General features: G+C 35.5%; 1 protein-coding gene across 4 annotated transcripts in view; it reads left to right on the top strand.

Moving 5' to 3' along the window:
* The window catches only part of PAX5 (paired box 5), a 254,936-nt gene that overhangs the window by 123,757 nt on the left and 115,920 nt on the right, over nucleotides 1–15,259 (top strand). For 2 of the 4 annotated variants that reach the window (XM_039344812.1, XM_039344813.1), the window contains exon 7: nucleotides 5,003–5,059. The exons of the other annotated variants lie outside the window; for them this stretch is intronic. In XM_039344812.1, the coding sequence (XP_039200746.1) occupies nucleotides 5,003–5,059 (57 nt within the window). The remainder of the gene's footprint in view (nucleotides 1–5,002; nucleotides 5,060–15,259) is intronic. 4 annotated transcript variants of the gene reach the window in all.

Below are 15,259 nucleotides of genomic sequence, written 5' to 3'. Positions count from 1 at the left end.
GTTCTCAACCTTTCTAATGCCGCGACCCCATAATACAGTTCCCCATGTTGTGGTGACCCCCAACCACTTATACATCACCGGGTGCCAGGGGTGTGACCAAAGAAAAGGGGGGAAAATGGTGGACAGCCTTGTTTGGTGACCCCCGTGAAATGGTCGTTCGACCCCAAATGGGGTCCCGACCCACAGGTTGAGAACCACTGATCTAGAGTCTATTTTTAGTCATCTGAAGAAAAAAAACAACCCTAAAAGTGAATTTATAAGCAGCGGAGAATGCATTCCTAGGGAATCTAACTTCTTAACTTATCTAAGTCTCCAGGGTCAGAAGTTTGTTTTAAATGAAAGCTTAGACTATATATTGTTGACAATATTATTTGACCCATGCTTCTGAGGCCAAAATCAACATCAGTTTAGTGTAGATATAAGTTACTGGAAAATGACCTAATAAATTATAAGAATGGAAATCCTCCTACTATTTATTTTCCCTGTTTTCTGCTTCTACTGCAAATGTTGTGCCTCATTAGAGTAATAATCTTCATGTTAAAGACTCTGGAATGGGATTCCCCCAATATACAAACCACATTTGTCAGAACACTGCTTATGCAGATGAGCATCCCAAAGCATTTTAATCCAAAATTTATTGTCCTAAAGTATAGAGGGCACTGTATATTTTACATATATGAATAGCTACATGCAAAAATTTAGGTGCCTCTGATCAAACTCTTATGTTTCAGTGAATCTGTAAGTGAATTGAAGCTGACACACTCTCTGCATGATACCGAGATAAGCATGATATCTCTCTGCCAATTTGAATGAATACTTACTATTTGTAGATAATTGTGACAATAGACAGTGAATATGCAGAGGTTTAGACAGACACCCGTTTATTCCTTATAAGTAGAAATAACAGCTTCCGAATGTAGCTTGGAAAAATCTTTTTATTCTTGTTTTTCGGGATTCAGTTTTCCCCCACTCTTCCTTGTAGAGTTTCTCTTGCTCAGATCTCCTTTCCTGCAATGTATATTTGAAATCTCCTACAGATTTTTCAATAATATCCAAAACTGCAAACTAGGAAAATTTCCTAGTTTCCAATTTTTTTATCCTTTTTCTGTAGGTTCCTTATGGTTGCTTTGGAGATATGTATTTTTCAGCTTCAGTTTTTTCACTGACTATGGAACATTAACTTCTAGGAAATGTTGGTATTTAATTGAATCTATTTTTTTTTTCACCCATACAATATATCTAGAGACACTTGCTGCCACACAACCTAAAACATAGAATAGCCATCCCCATGCTTAATAGCTAGCAAGAAGAGCTTTTCTTCAAATGCTTTATCCTTTAACTGCATGTTGTTATTCAAGTTTGATTTCATCAGCCAAACCATTTGGTACCAAAGAAGTTCAAGGATCCCCCCCCCAATACTTTAAACAATGGCTTTGTGACATGGTGGGAGAAAAGATTTCCTTATGACTACCCTTCAAGGCAGATTACTGTTATACAGTATGAGCAGCACTATCCTGCAGACCTATGGGTAAATGCTATGGGGTTAGTTAGCCAATCATTTTAGTAGATCCCTGCACAGTGAATCGTGAGTTCGGATTTGCAGATCTGACAAGTCCTAAAGCAGTTCAGGCAGAGATTTTCCTTGGTCCTTGATGGACACAATTCCATGCATCTCCCATTTCTTAACAGCATTTCTCACAGTTGAAATTGCTAGCTGTAAGTATTCAGAAATTATTTAATAGCCTTTGCCTGTTTTGTAAGAGCAAATTATTTTCATTGTCGATGTTCAGACAGTTGCTTAGAGGAGCCCACCGCTTAGTTGAAAGGAGACAGAACAAGAGTCGCAACATGAGTGGCTAGAAGAATTAAGAGAATTAGCTTACCTGTGGAATTGCCTTCACCTGGCAAATTATTGGCCTAATAAAACAATAATCTTTTGAGGCCTTTTAACAACTTCAGAATGAAAAAAAGCATTATAGTACTCAATCAATGAAAGAGTTCTAAACCCACAATTTGACCATGAGCTCCAAACATTTGTTTTTCACTGAATGTAAAACAGCTAGCCTATGTAGGCCTAAGATTAAGAAACAAACAGGAATAATAATAATTCATAAGATAATTCCCCAGAGTTGCTGATTGGTGTTACTGCTGATTTTCTCTTTGAGCCTCTTTAGATGTACCCCCATCTTCATCTGAGAAAGAGGTATTGTACATACAGCACCAGTCTGTGTAAACAAGTCCTTGTTTGGATGATAGTACACAACAAACCCAGATATACATATTAATTTGCTCCTCAAACTGGAAAGTACATGTATATCTTATAGATGGTTGACTAGCTGTTGCTTAAAATCTTTTATAATCAATTTCTCACAATTTTCCAAACTTCAGAACTGGGTTCAAAATATAAAACTACAGTTCTTTTATTTAGAAATGGCTTGTAATAAAAAAACAACAACAGTAAATAGAGATGCCACTGTTTAAATAAAAAATTGCTAGGAAGGTACTTCAGAGTTAATGGGACCACTTTATTAAAAATTAAATTTTAAAAAGACCAGCATTCTTATGGTAATGTGATGTCGCTGAAAAAGTCAGGGGAAAGAATCTTCCAGCAATACCACACTGAAAAAGTGTGATATTGCTGGAAGGTTCTTTCCTCTGACTTCCTCAACTGACTATTAGTATTTCTCTGCAATAGGCTTATACATTTCAGTGTGTGTACCAGAATAGGAGAAGCCTTCTAATCTAGCCTAGGTTTTCAGTAGGTTTTATTGTGCTTCAGACAATAAGGGTTTTATATTTACATAGTGTTTTATTTTTCTAAATCATAAAGTACTTACAAGTAATATTTCAGTAACCCTTGTAGCTACTATTTATGATAAGCTATATTATTTTTCTCATATTGTAGTTGAACTGGAAAGACATTCCTTTTTTTTCTCCCATTGCCTTTAATAATTTAAAAACCCCAAAAGTCAGATGCAAAGACAATGTTTAATGCCTGTTAGGTATGTTAGCAAATGAGGAATAATGCAAAGATAATACACTTAAATATATAATTCAGTTTTCCTTTCCTTTCCTTTCCTTGCCCTTATGTCTTTTTCTTTCTTTTTTCTTTAATGTACATAATGCATGCATTTATATTTTTGCATTTTTTGCATTTCTTTTTTGTCTCTACTTTAAGAGCAATAAAGAATATATGACTCAATTATAAATGAATATGGGTTCAATTTATTCAGTGTCTGTAGTTATGATTCACTGTTGGATAACTTCAGTTCATGCTGTGTTGATATATGGAAGTTAAAATGTGCTTACTTTTTGTTTTGTTTTTAGATTGATTTATGCTTGGTGCTTACATCTCTATGCTTTCTTTGCTTGTATCCTTAAAACTGGCAGAATCCTGTACATTTATTATTAAATACTGAGAGCAAAACAACAATAAGTAATTAGATTATCAGATATGATGGACTTTAGTTCTCATAATATGAACCTGATTACTGGAAACATCAGACATTTATTCATATATGCATTCATTTATGAGCCTTCTATATCACTTCAATCACAAAAGCCTTTAAGCCAGTTTTTCTCAATCTTAGCCACTTTAAGATGTGTGAACTTCAATTCCCAGAATTCCCCAGCCAGCTGATTAGGGAATTCTGGAATTTAAAGTCTATTGCTGAAATTGAGAAACACTGCTCTGTTAAACAATGGGGCCCCAGTACTTATAGAAAGTACCAGATTGTTTTATTTAAGAGAAAAGAATGATATCACCGGATATGGAAGGTTGAGAACACTTTGTTCAGCATTAGGAAAGTGGGAGATAATTGCACTTTTCCCAGAGTTTACCATTTTAGCTAAGTTCCCTACATCTATTAGTCATCTGAATCAGTGCAGCTTAATGGTGAGTTCTAGTATCTTGAGTGATGAAATAAATAACATTTTTTTAAAAAAAACTCTATTTGCATTTTGTTGCCACAGTCTATAGAAACCTGATTATGTGAAGGTGGCTGAACAGAGGAGAGCTTATTAAGCAGCAGAGCAGATTCTTGATCAACCTTCTGAATCCAAACTATTGTGGAAATATTGTAATCTACCAAAGAATGCACCCTACAGGGAGTTGATTTACCTCCTATTTTTGCTGCTTGTTTTACAGTAGATAGAAAGATTTAGTAATCCAGCACCTGGTAGGCCACCATACCTGACTAGTGGATTGTACCTTTGTAAATCACATGATTTGTAAACTGCCCCACCAGTTTATAAAGGTACAAGTCTGAATTATAACCCTGAGTCAGATCCCCAGTGTGTTTAGCAGACTTAGAATAGTGTTAATGGCTGTCAGTGGCTGTCAGTCATCTTAGTTTGATGTTGAGGTGTTTGCTAACTTTCCTAGGTGAAATCTTTTTATCTGGGGGAATAACAGATCAGGGCTGCATCCAAAGAGCATTTTGCTACCTAATTATACCTTCAATATCTCATTTATTCATACTATTATCCCCTACTTTATAATATTTGGACTATTTTTTTTAAAACTTGTACATTGGGCCTGCATTAACCGAGCTTCACTAAGCCAAATTGCAGCCCATTAACCAAGTATGGTGGTTTACCAAAGACTTGGTAAACTGCTTGTTTTCGTTGTTGCCTACTTGTGTGATTAAGCACCTGGCAAATCACAATTCATGGCTGATGCTGATGGACATTGTTGAGTTTCATGATTTGCCAGTTCTTCAGGCTATTGTATTTGAATGAGATTCATGTCACAAGGCCTAGATACCTTTAGAGAGCCAAGTATGTATATCACAGCTGCACTTCTGCCTCAGATCATTGGGCAATTGACAAACTACATGTCAATTTCCTGCTATCATGTAGATTAATTAGCAGGAATTGCAGAAAAAAGAGTGCCTCCAATAATAGAATTTAAAAGTAATTTTTAAAGTTCTCTGCACTCTTAAAATAGCAAATAAACTATTCTCCTGATTTTTCTTTTTTTTTCTCCTTCATGCTATGGCAGTGGTGCTCCATGCTGATGAGACAATACTTGGTGCAACCCCAGGCAATCATTTTTCAGGTAATTTCTTAGGACATCAAATACCTGACTCATACTTTTTCAGGTATGAAACAGATCAGTTTCCCCAATTATGGAGGGGGTTCTCTGGTTGTAGAGTAGACTGAATCTTAATATAATTCCGCTCATGGCTATATCAGACCTTATCGCCAGCAGAAAAATTACATTTTAAAGATGCTGCTTATATTTAAGGAATTAGGACAATAATATGAATCGGGCACTAGTGTCAGGTATGCAGAACTTTTGAATGCAGCCTGCCAAGTGTTGAGCAGTCTCTGTTTTTGCAATGCCTACCCTAAATTGGTAATATGCAAAACATAACTTGCATATTTTAAACAATGGGTTTTCTGCACGGTTGGTATGCAATATGCAGAATTCACAGATTTTCTCACTAACACATTAAAAATGCCATTACCATTAACAGCAATACTGTAATATGCCTTCTGTTTCTGTAGCTCTCTATAGTAATGCTCACTGTTGTTTTTATTTGCAAGCAAACTTTCTACTTTTACAGTAAAGTTACCCCCTAAATTTTATATGCAGAGGGAATATTGTAAAAATGGAAACCTTTTTGAGGAAGAGTGAAGAAGTTTAAAGAGGAATTGGGATATTTTCATAATTTTAAACTCTAATCTTGAATAAAAAATAATAAACTGATTTGTTTTTAAAAGCCTCAAATGTTTCAAAATATAGAAGACACAATTGCTGAAATACATCATGTAAGGCACGGGGGTCAAACTTGCTGCGTCACGTGACATGTAGTGATGTATCATGACTTTTTTCGCACTGCAGGAGCTGGGGTGGGCGTGGTCTCTGCATGATGCAACCGGTCTGCGGGCCAGCAGTTTGACATCCCTGATGTAAGGGTAAATGGATTGAAAAATAAAAATACATGCCGACAATTTTCAGTTGAAAAAACAAGTCACATTTTAATTTGATGTGTGGCTTGATTCTACAGAAGTGCATGCTGGTAAACAATAATCTGTCTGCATTATTTCCTTATAGTATACAGATTTATAGGATTGTGATGTATGAAAAATAATGGAAAATTTTAAAATAAATTGTAGTTTTTTCCAATTTATTATATACATGGGGCAATTACAGGATACATGGAACTACATATATGATTTTTATTTGATTAAGGCCCTTAACTATTATAGAATGAAGAAAATGATCTTATCAATTAGGGTCGGTGAACCTTTTATTCTTTCTGAAATTTCTGACAATTTGAATTTGGATTTTGGGAGACAACTCTGAAAACCTTCCTTTTTCCTGGAATAGTATCAAGAAATAACTCAGAGATCTTCTGCCTTTGAACATTGGGAACTGTTGCACAAATCTTCTTCATTAACTCAGACTAACTTAAAGAAACGGGTAAATAGATCAGAGATAAAAAATAAGGATTGGTGCAATGACTATTGACAAAAGCTTTTTTTTTCCTATTTGCTTGCCTGGTAACCATCTCCAAAGCTTATTATATCAGGAAATAGAAAGAGTCTGCTGGTTGGCGATTAAACAGTTGCAATTGTTGCAGCCAGATGGGGGGGAAGGTGGCTGTAGCTGGGGTGAAGGTATCATTGAAAAACGGACAGAGGTGAAGCTGGAAATGGAGATGAGAGATAAAATAAAACTGACTGTAAACCCATTTGGGAAAGAATATAGTGAGCATTGACATCAATTCTTTGCATTAATGGAAGAATACAATAGTTGCTAAACATGTGTTGCAACGGTTTGTATATTTTGATAAAATTCCATTGACCTGTCTCATTCAGATGTAGCATGTGGATAATATTATGGTGATTTGGTATTATCCAGCACCTGATATTAATGTGAATGAGGACCTAGATGGCTTTTTAAAAAAAGTGTTATTATTGGAATTATAGTTTAAAATTCAACATTACAATATCAGTAACAGTTACAACAGCTGATCATGTTTAGAGACAGCCTAAGTCTAATGCTGAGATTAAATAAGAGGAGATTTTTTTTTCATGGCTAATATTAGAAAAAGATTGCTGGACTAAATGGATTAGACCTGATCCAGCAACTCAAGTTTTATTGGGCTGCACAGGAAAAAAAGTATTTTGGAAACTGCTTTGATCCTCTGAATACCAGTCTACACATTTCAGTTCTCTTCAGGAAGACCCATTTTGTTTCCAGTCCAAGGCAGTATCTTATTTTAGCTTTTAGTTTAAATGATTTTCCATTTAATTACTATGGTCATTTCCCCACCTCTGGCTTCTATTGTATTCTGGGAATGTTCCATCATTGTTGTGTCCAATTCAGACCAAGGAGGACAGGCTTTATATCATTTCAATATTTGCTTGGTGATGCTGTTGTAATCAATGTGTTGTGTAGACCTAGTGAGAAAGCAACTTATATGACAGCTGCTGCTACTGTCAAAATACTTGAAAAGGTATTTAGATACCTTCCTAAGTGAAGTAAATATTTAAAACGAACTAAAATGAAATAAACTGGTCATGAACTTTTGGAATTTGGGTATTGGAAGAACTGTCAAAGCCTTGGCAAGGATTTTCAGAGCAATTTCTTTCTTATCTGAAACTGAAGCTGATATTGTTCTGAAGGCACTTATTGTGGCTTTGTACTGACTTAAAGTAATCTAGGAACCTATTGTTTTTTTCTATTGCTTGTCCAGAAATGCATTACATTGATTGTTGTTTTTAATAGCATTATTGGATATTAATAACATAACATGATTGGATATTCTGTGAAAGCAAAATAGCTCATGCATTTACACATGTGCAAATGCAGACATGTCCCTTCAGATTTGTTAGAATTAGTTCTACATATGAAGCAGAATCAAGAGATACAATTCCATCGAGTCTACCATTTAAAACAGGTGATAAATGTTCAATAAAATATCCCCTGCCCTGCACCCCATGTCCATGAAAACATACATCTGCAAGAAGGCTAACCAAAAATCCTTCTGACAGCCTGTTTTTATATTTTCTTCTCCATGGAATGAAGGGTTTTATTTTCATATTAACGCATGCAATCCCCCTTTTGCAGTAAATTCCACAAAACACAATAGGATTTCCTACTGAGTAGACATGCACAGACATGCATAGGACATGTAGCATACTAAAGGCAGTACAGTACAATTATATTCCATATTTCTTGGTATTGAACACTGAAGAAATTTAAGGACCTTGAAAAAGTTCTAATTAAGGACAAGCAAAATAACTGTAAAATGTAATCAAAACAATAACATACCAAATGGTGTATGATCAATTGGTGTTTTTTGTTGCAAATAAATATTAAAAAAATGAAAATGTATATCAGTTTGGAGAATTTGATGTTTTGGGTTTCTGTGGGTTAATAGAATCTGATACACAGGACTCCAAATATCTCTTGTGAATTTTTTTTTAAACAACACAGCAAAGCAAGTGAAACAGGTATCTACCTTTGATTTTAATCAGCATTCCTTTGCGAGGGTTAGATATGTATATTATGTCTCTGTTCTTCCACCTGCTTGACTGATACACTGTGAGGAGAAAGACCTGAGGCTAGAATTATTTTCAACTGGGAAAGCATTGCTCAATAAAGTATTATTTACTAGTCATTTAAGGCTTCCTGCTTTTGGCAAAGTCTACCTTGTCATGTGTGTCAGCTAAATGTAGATGTTGCTATTTCTACATTCTATTCCTTCTTCCTACTTAGAAATAAGAGGCTAATTATACAGGCTGCTCGCGCTCTCCCTCCCTCCCTCCCTCCCTCCCTCCCTCCCTCTCTCCCTCCCTCCCTCTCTCTTTTGTGATCTTCTCCAAACTGCTCTATTTTACAAGGCTATAAGTTCCCCTAACACAGCGTTTCTCAACCTTTGTGTGATGGTGACCCCGTCACATGGACGCGCCGCGCATGGGGGCGCCGCCGCCCCCATGCGCGGTGCGCATGTGCGGCGCCGCCCCCTGAGGGGGAAAAATGGCAGATTGCATTGTTTGGCGACTCCCGTAAAATGGTCGTTCGACCCCAAATGGGGTCGCGACCCATAGGTTGAGAACCGCTGCCCTAACACATCTTGAGCTAAAACTGCTTGGTTGATTTTGGTCTGCCATCATCTTTGTTCTTCCCTAAAACCAGCAGTCTTCAACAGGCAAGGGTGTTTAGAATCTATTATGGTTTCCTATATACTGTATATCTTTACCTCTCCTCCTTCTCAGAGTTCTCCAGATGACTCCAGTCTGCTAGTTGAATAGCAATTCCTCCTCTTTCCTAGATGAAAATATTGCCTATGAGAAAAAGGCGTTATCTAGTTTACATTCAGAATTCTACTATCAACAAAAAGAACAAAATGTCTGTGGGTGGCTTTATGACTAGAATACGAAGGAGACATTGGGTTATAGGAGGCTGTTACATGGAACAAATTTAGGTTACATAGTTAAATACTGTATTTAACAAGCTAATATTTATTAGCATGCATTCCATTAATTTCACTGGGACTTGAGCACAATTTTCTTTGGTTAGATTTACTGTGATCAAGTCTAGGCTCAGAATCACAGTTCGACAAAAACATTCTCACACAGGCTAAGTTCATGGAACATTTTAAACAACAAACCAGGGTTTGTAGACTATAGTAGCTAGGTTCATACACCACATTAAACTGAAAACAAACTATGTTTAGCTTATTTTACAAAACTGTAGCTTTAAAAAGAGTTGGAGGCAAGATGTTCTTTCTCATTGCTTTTGCCCAGTAATCACACTGATCAAGCACGTTTTACCATTCAGTGCTACAAAACTTTATAAAAGTTATTTGACTACAGTTGGTAGAAAGAAAGAAGAAATATGTGTGCGCATCAAAGTAAGTGATTTTTTTTCTATTATAGTACCTTCAGTTACAAAATTACATTTTGACAAAGTTAGTTGAAAACAGATCTAATAACAGCTTGAAATGATACATTTCTGCATGGAGGAGAATTGAGGAAGAAGTGAAATAGATTTGCAGACAAGAACTGTAGAGAAATGTCAGTTCAAGCTTTGCTGAGGATGGCTGAAAGGTAGAACGGAAAACATTATTGTTGGACATTATCTTCTTGACGAACAATAAAGATGGCTGTTATTCTATAATGATCTCTCTTTGTAGAACCCAGACTATTATGATCAACATTTCCAGACTCCTAAGTCTTTTTTTGGCCATGTCATTTTAGTCATTCCAACAATGTAAGTTATTTTTCTTGTTCACACTAACAAGGATTGTGCCTAAAAGCAAAGCTGTTTATGTGATGTTTCTGAATGCTAACAACAGCATGTCCATCTATGTTTCCTTTTTCCACTACTTTACTTTTTTCCCCCAGTCCTGTGTTGTCTTTTCTCAAATACTTTGCAGGTTTTAAAGCACTGTAATTATACCATGCTAGGAAAGCATGTACTGAGCCAAAGTCTATCTCTTTTTGCTGCCACATGAGGGCATATAATCTTCAGAATGGAAGCGGAGACGGAAAAAATAGTTTCATAAAGTAGTGTTTCCGGAAGAATAGAAAAAAAGAAAAAAAAAGGCTGGCAATGGGTTATGCAAAAAGGCAACACTGCTACACTGAAGGAAAGCTTTCCTGACCAGATTCACATATGAAGTTGGAGAATGAAATGCAGGAAATTAGAAGGGACATTATATGAAGGGGACTAAAGAGTCATAGTATAGGACACGTAGGTAAATGTAATGTAGGTACAATTGTTTGTGTGTATATGTGGTGTTTCATGGCAGTTTAAGCAAGGCAATTTTGGCATTAGTTTCCTGCCTTCATGCATCTTCTCAGAGCTGACAAGCAAGTACTATATTCTTTTGATAAAGCAGGAGGGACAATTGCTTGAGAAATTTAACTGGTCTGTTTTCCAAGATATTTTGCAAGTATCTATCCTAAGATCAATACAGATAGAACTACCTTTCAAATCTGCTTGTTTTAATCGGGTTGGATATGCTTGTGCATCTGGGAAATTCCTGAGGGAATGATTTCAGAGGTTGGTGATGTGGACTCCTATTCATTACCCCTTTGGGTCAAGATTTGCCTATTCCTGATCTTTAATATTCTTTAATATCCAAGTAAGTATTTTGCTTATCTGAACATACAGAAAATGTCTGGGGAAAGTCATTTGGGATTATATGTTTTAATATCTTCAATCTGTAGAGGACAGCCAGTTCTCCCTTCCTTTTTGCTTACATTCCAAACCGTTCCTTAGTATCAAAAATACATTAAATATATGCTACAGAATAATGCTGATTCCAGATAGGATCGAGGCAGTGGTGGGATCCAGATATGTGAACAACTGGTTCTCTGTGTGGATGCCGCTTCTGGAAGTCCATGCTGGGTCTGGGCAACAAAAAATTAGCTACTGGTTCTGCCAAACTGGTACAAACTGGCTGAATCCCATCACTGGACAGAGGTGATGTAAAGCTGACCTACAACTTCTGATTCAATCTATGATGAATAGTGTAGCATTTCCTTTAAAAAGTTAGGTTCATAATTTATGGACTGCCAGTCTGGTGCTCTTCAAATGTATTGGGAATATATGTGGACTAGGACTAGGTAGTATGAGAGTCACACTTGGAAAGTACCACATTGGAAAAAGCTGCATATGTTAAATGTGGGATTATCACTTTAGGATGATGAGGGTTTTGACATTGTCATTCTATTATTTTTTCTACCCCCCCAAACTTACTTAGGTTTAGAATATCTAAGGGCCAAATAAAGGTGATATTAAATGAATTCTTGAATTTAAAATTTAAAAATGTATGTGAATATGTGAAATTACATACACATATTGTCCCATTTAGTCTGAAACATAGAGAATTATATTTACAGAATCTGGCAGTCATGAATCCTAAGTAAGAAATAGACAAATCACACTGAGATTTAAAATGTAAAAATGTACTTCCCGTGTAACGTTTTAAACTATCTTTGATGATTTAATTTTTCTGAACATGGTTAATGTATACCACTTTGATCTTTCTAAGAAATCGTTTAAAAACGGAACAGACATTTCTAGTTGGAGGTATGCTTATACTTAATAGTAGGGGGAAAAAAGAAACAGGGATCATTCTTAAATGGGATTTCCAATATTTTAATTGGAATTTTGCAATATTTAAAAAATGCTATATATGTTCCAAAATAATAAAATAATTGATAAATGCAGTTTGTAACATGAGCATTGTTCCTGACTTGGAGACATAATAATATTGCTATGTCACATGATATGAAGAAAACATTGCCAACTTCTTCAGATTTTTTTTTTTTTTTGTGGGGGAGAAGGTTTCAGAACCTCCCCAGCTAAACTATTTGAGCCCTGGACCCCCTTGATTAATGTTACTGCTCCCCCTTGTGTTAGCTCTCCAGAAGAGTCTTTTAGGTGTTAAGCATAAGAATACCCAAGCAATTTTTTTAAAAAGATTAATTAATTTTGTGTATCTTCTTTTGATCTTCAAATCAGTGCAGCATTTTGCTTGATTAATGTCAATCCCAAGTGTATCCCCATTTCATGAGTGTTCAGAGAACAGGATGCCTGTTTAGTGCTGAAAGATTATGTATTATAGATTATATACAGACTTCCCAACAGGAGTAGTTCTGATCCACTACAACTAGTCAAACCATCTTAGATTTGAGCTGGGATTAGTCCATTCTGATTAGTTTCTCATTCTAGAGTCAGATTTTGGTGAAATCTGGTCTTGCTTGGAACCCCATGTATATCAGTACGTTGAAGGCTTCTGTGAGTTGCTTAAGATATGGGCAACAGTAAGTTGACTGTGAGGTACAGTAGTTATGGTAGAGATCCTAGCTTGCAGAAAATAGTGTAAGCGCACTTGGGATAAAACTGGGATTGGTTTTCTTTGTATCAATGTGTGCTGAAATTTTAACATGTATTTGTCTTTATCATTCACAGGGAATACTGCATGGTACGACTTACAGCCTTAGTCATACCGTGCAGTATTCCCTCTGAATGATAAAGTCTGCATCATCATATTACTAGAAACCATACTTTGAAAGTCTTGATTAACAAAAGTCATTATGGGCAATAGAGATAAATATTTATAGACTCACCTGGTGATGACCATGCTTTAAGAAAAACTGAAGTTTGGAAAATAGAAAGAGCAATTTCATAAATAGCAGGAATATATGAATGAAGTGAAATATAGAAAAATGAGTATCTTGGATCTCTGTGCAATTAAGTGGAGAAGAATGTAGTAAGTCTGAATGAAGGTGAACTGATCTTACAGAAGGGAGTTGATGAATTCCCATAGGCAAATGAAGATGCAGGTTTAATTATGAGAGAAAAGGTTAAAATGTATGTTAGAAATATAAAATGGTGTCTTCTAAGTTGTTGTGGGTGGGTGTAGAAGTAAAATTCCATATGTTGACAATAAGTTCAATGTAATGTTTCAATAAATAGTTAGATTGGAAGAACGGATAGATGAGTTTCAGAAAAAAATTATGTAGCTTCTGAATGAATGCGAGGGAAGACAAAGTTTAGTTAAGAAATGTGAAAGGATGGATAAGAATAGGAAATCAAAAAGTGTGATTGGATATGTATGAGAATGTTGACAGATGAGCATCTGTTTAAAAAGCCTTTTTGTTCTGAATGCAGACTATAAGAATAAATCTATTCATGTATTGTTTCATGTGGCAATGAATATGCATTTAAATGTGTGATTCATTTCATTGTATATTATGAAATATCGAGAAAAGCTTTGAGTATAGGACAGATCAGTTTTGATCAAGTTTTGGGAAAAAAAGGAAGAATGAAAGAAATGAGCATGAAAGTTGAATTATTGTAGGAAGAGAAAATGCAAATACTTTATGAAAAAATATTAGAAGATACTAATTTCTAATACTTCTGTTGAATTCCTAACAAAATGTTGGAAAGTGGAAAGCAAATAAGGGAACACTGGAGCTCTTCGGAACAGACGTGCTGTTGAGGTCACTGTGTAACATCAGATTATCACAGAATTTTCTGAATATTAATGGAGGAAAATTTGAAAAGAGATCCTTGGTGGGATGATCAGATGGATGAAAAAAAATAATTGAATGACTCCTATGAAAATGAGGATCAGAGAAAAAGACTCCATGATATGTAAAAGAGAGAAAAAACAAGTTGCAAAAAAAAAAGGCAGTCAATAGTTAAGATTAAAAGAGGCAGAGAAGATGCAGTGCAATTTTCCTGGAAAGCTAAAATTTAGAAGTAAGCAAACTGAGTGGAAATTAAAAGAAAAAGTGATGAAAAGATATGGGAGGAAACTGAATTGAGGAACTGCTAGAAGGATTATTTTAGAGGTTGGAATAGGAATGACAGTGATATAATCATAATCATATATTAAACCACTTGACTTCCAATGGCTCAATGTTGTATAGATAGTCCTCGACTTACAACAATTCTTTGGTATCATTCAAACTTACAACCGCACTGAAAAAGTGACTTACGATCATTTTTCATATTTATGACTCTTGCAGTGTCCCCATGGTCACGTGATCAAAGTAGCAAGTGACTCATATTTATGATGGTTGCAGTGACCTGGAGCCATGTGATTAACTTTTGTAAACTTCTGAGAAGCAAAGTCAATGGGGAAGCCAGATTTGCTTAACGACTGTGCTACTAACTTAACAACTGCAGTGTTTCGCCTAACAACTGTGGCATAAAATGGGGCAAAATTCACTTAACAAATATCTTGTTTAGCAACAAAAAATTTGGGCTCAAATGAGGTTGTAATTTGAGGACTTCCTGTATATGCTGATATGTTGAAAAGTAGAGCTGAAACAAATTCTACAAATGTTAATTAAGTATGGGAAATATGGGAAGAATGCTCTTATTGTTCCCTTTTACCAAGGAGAAATATTGAAAGAGTGAATACAAAATCTACAAGGGGATTAGTGTGCTTGGTTATGTGTTTGACTAAAATCTGACTAAAAATGTCCAAGAAGTGGAAAAAGAATCTGGGAAGTACAGAACAGCTTTGTGTCAGACCAGTTTGTGCTCTTCAACAAGACATTGAGAACATATGAATGCAAAAAAAAAAAAAAAGAACATTTGCTGAATATTGGTTAAACAAAAGAACTGAAATGAATAAATTTAAATTATGGAATGTCTTTCCCAACTACAGAGTTGAAATTTGATTGCTGAATGCTAGTGGAATAAAAAAGGATGGAAGTAAAACATGAATGGGAATAAATAGAATGGTGAACAAATGATTCAGCATTGATTAGG

Source organism: Crotalus tigris, unplaced genomic scaffold (genome assembly GCF_016545835.1).
Source record: "Crotalus tigris isolate CLP2741 ecotype Arizona unplaced genomic scaffold, ASM1654583v1 scf7180000017939.2460400, whole genome shotgun sequence".
Lineage (NCBI taxonomy): Eukaryota > Metazoa > Chordata > Lepidosauria > Squamata > Viperidae > Crotalus > Crotalus tigris.
This window is presented reverse-complemented; position numbering and strand designations above follow the sequence as displayed.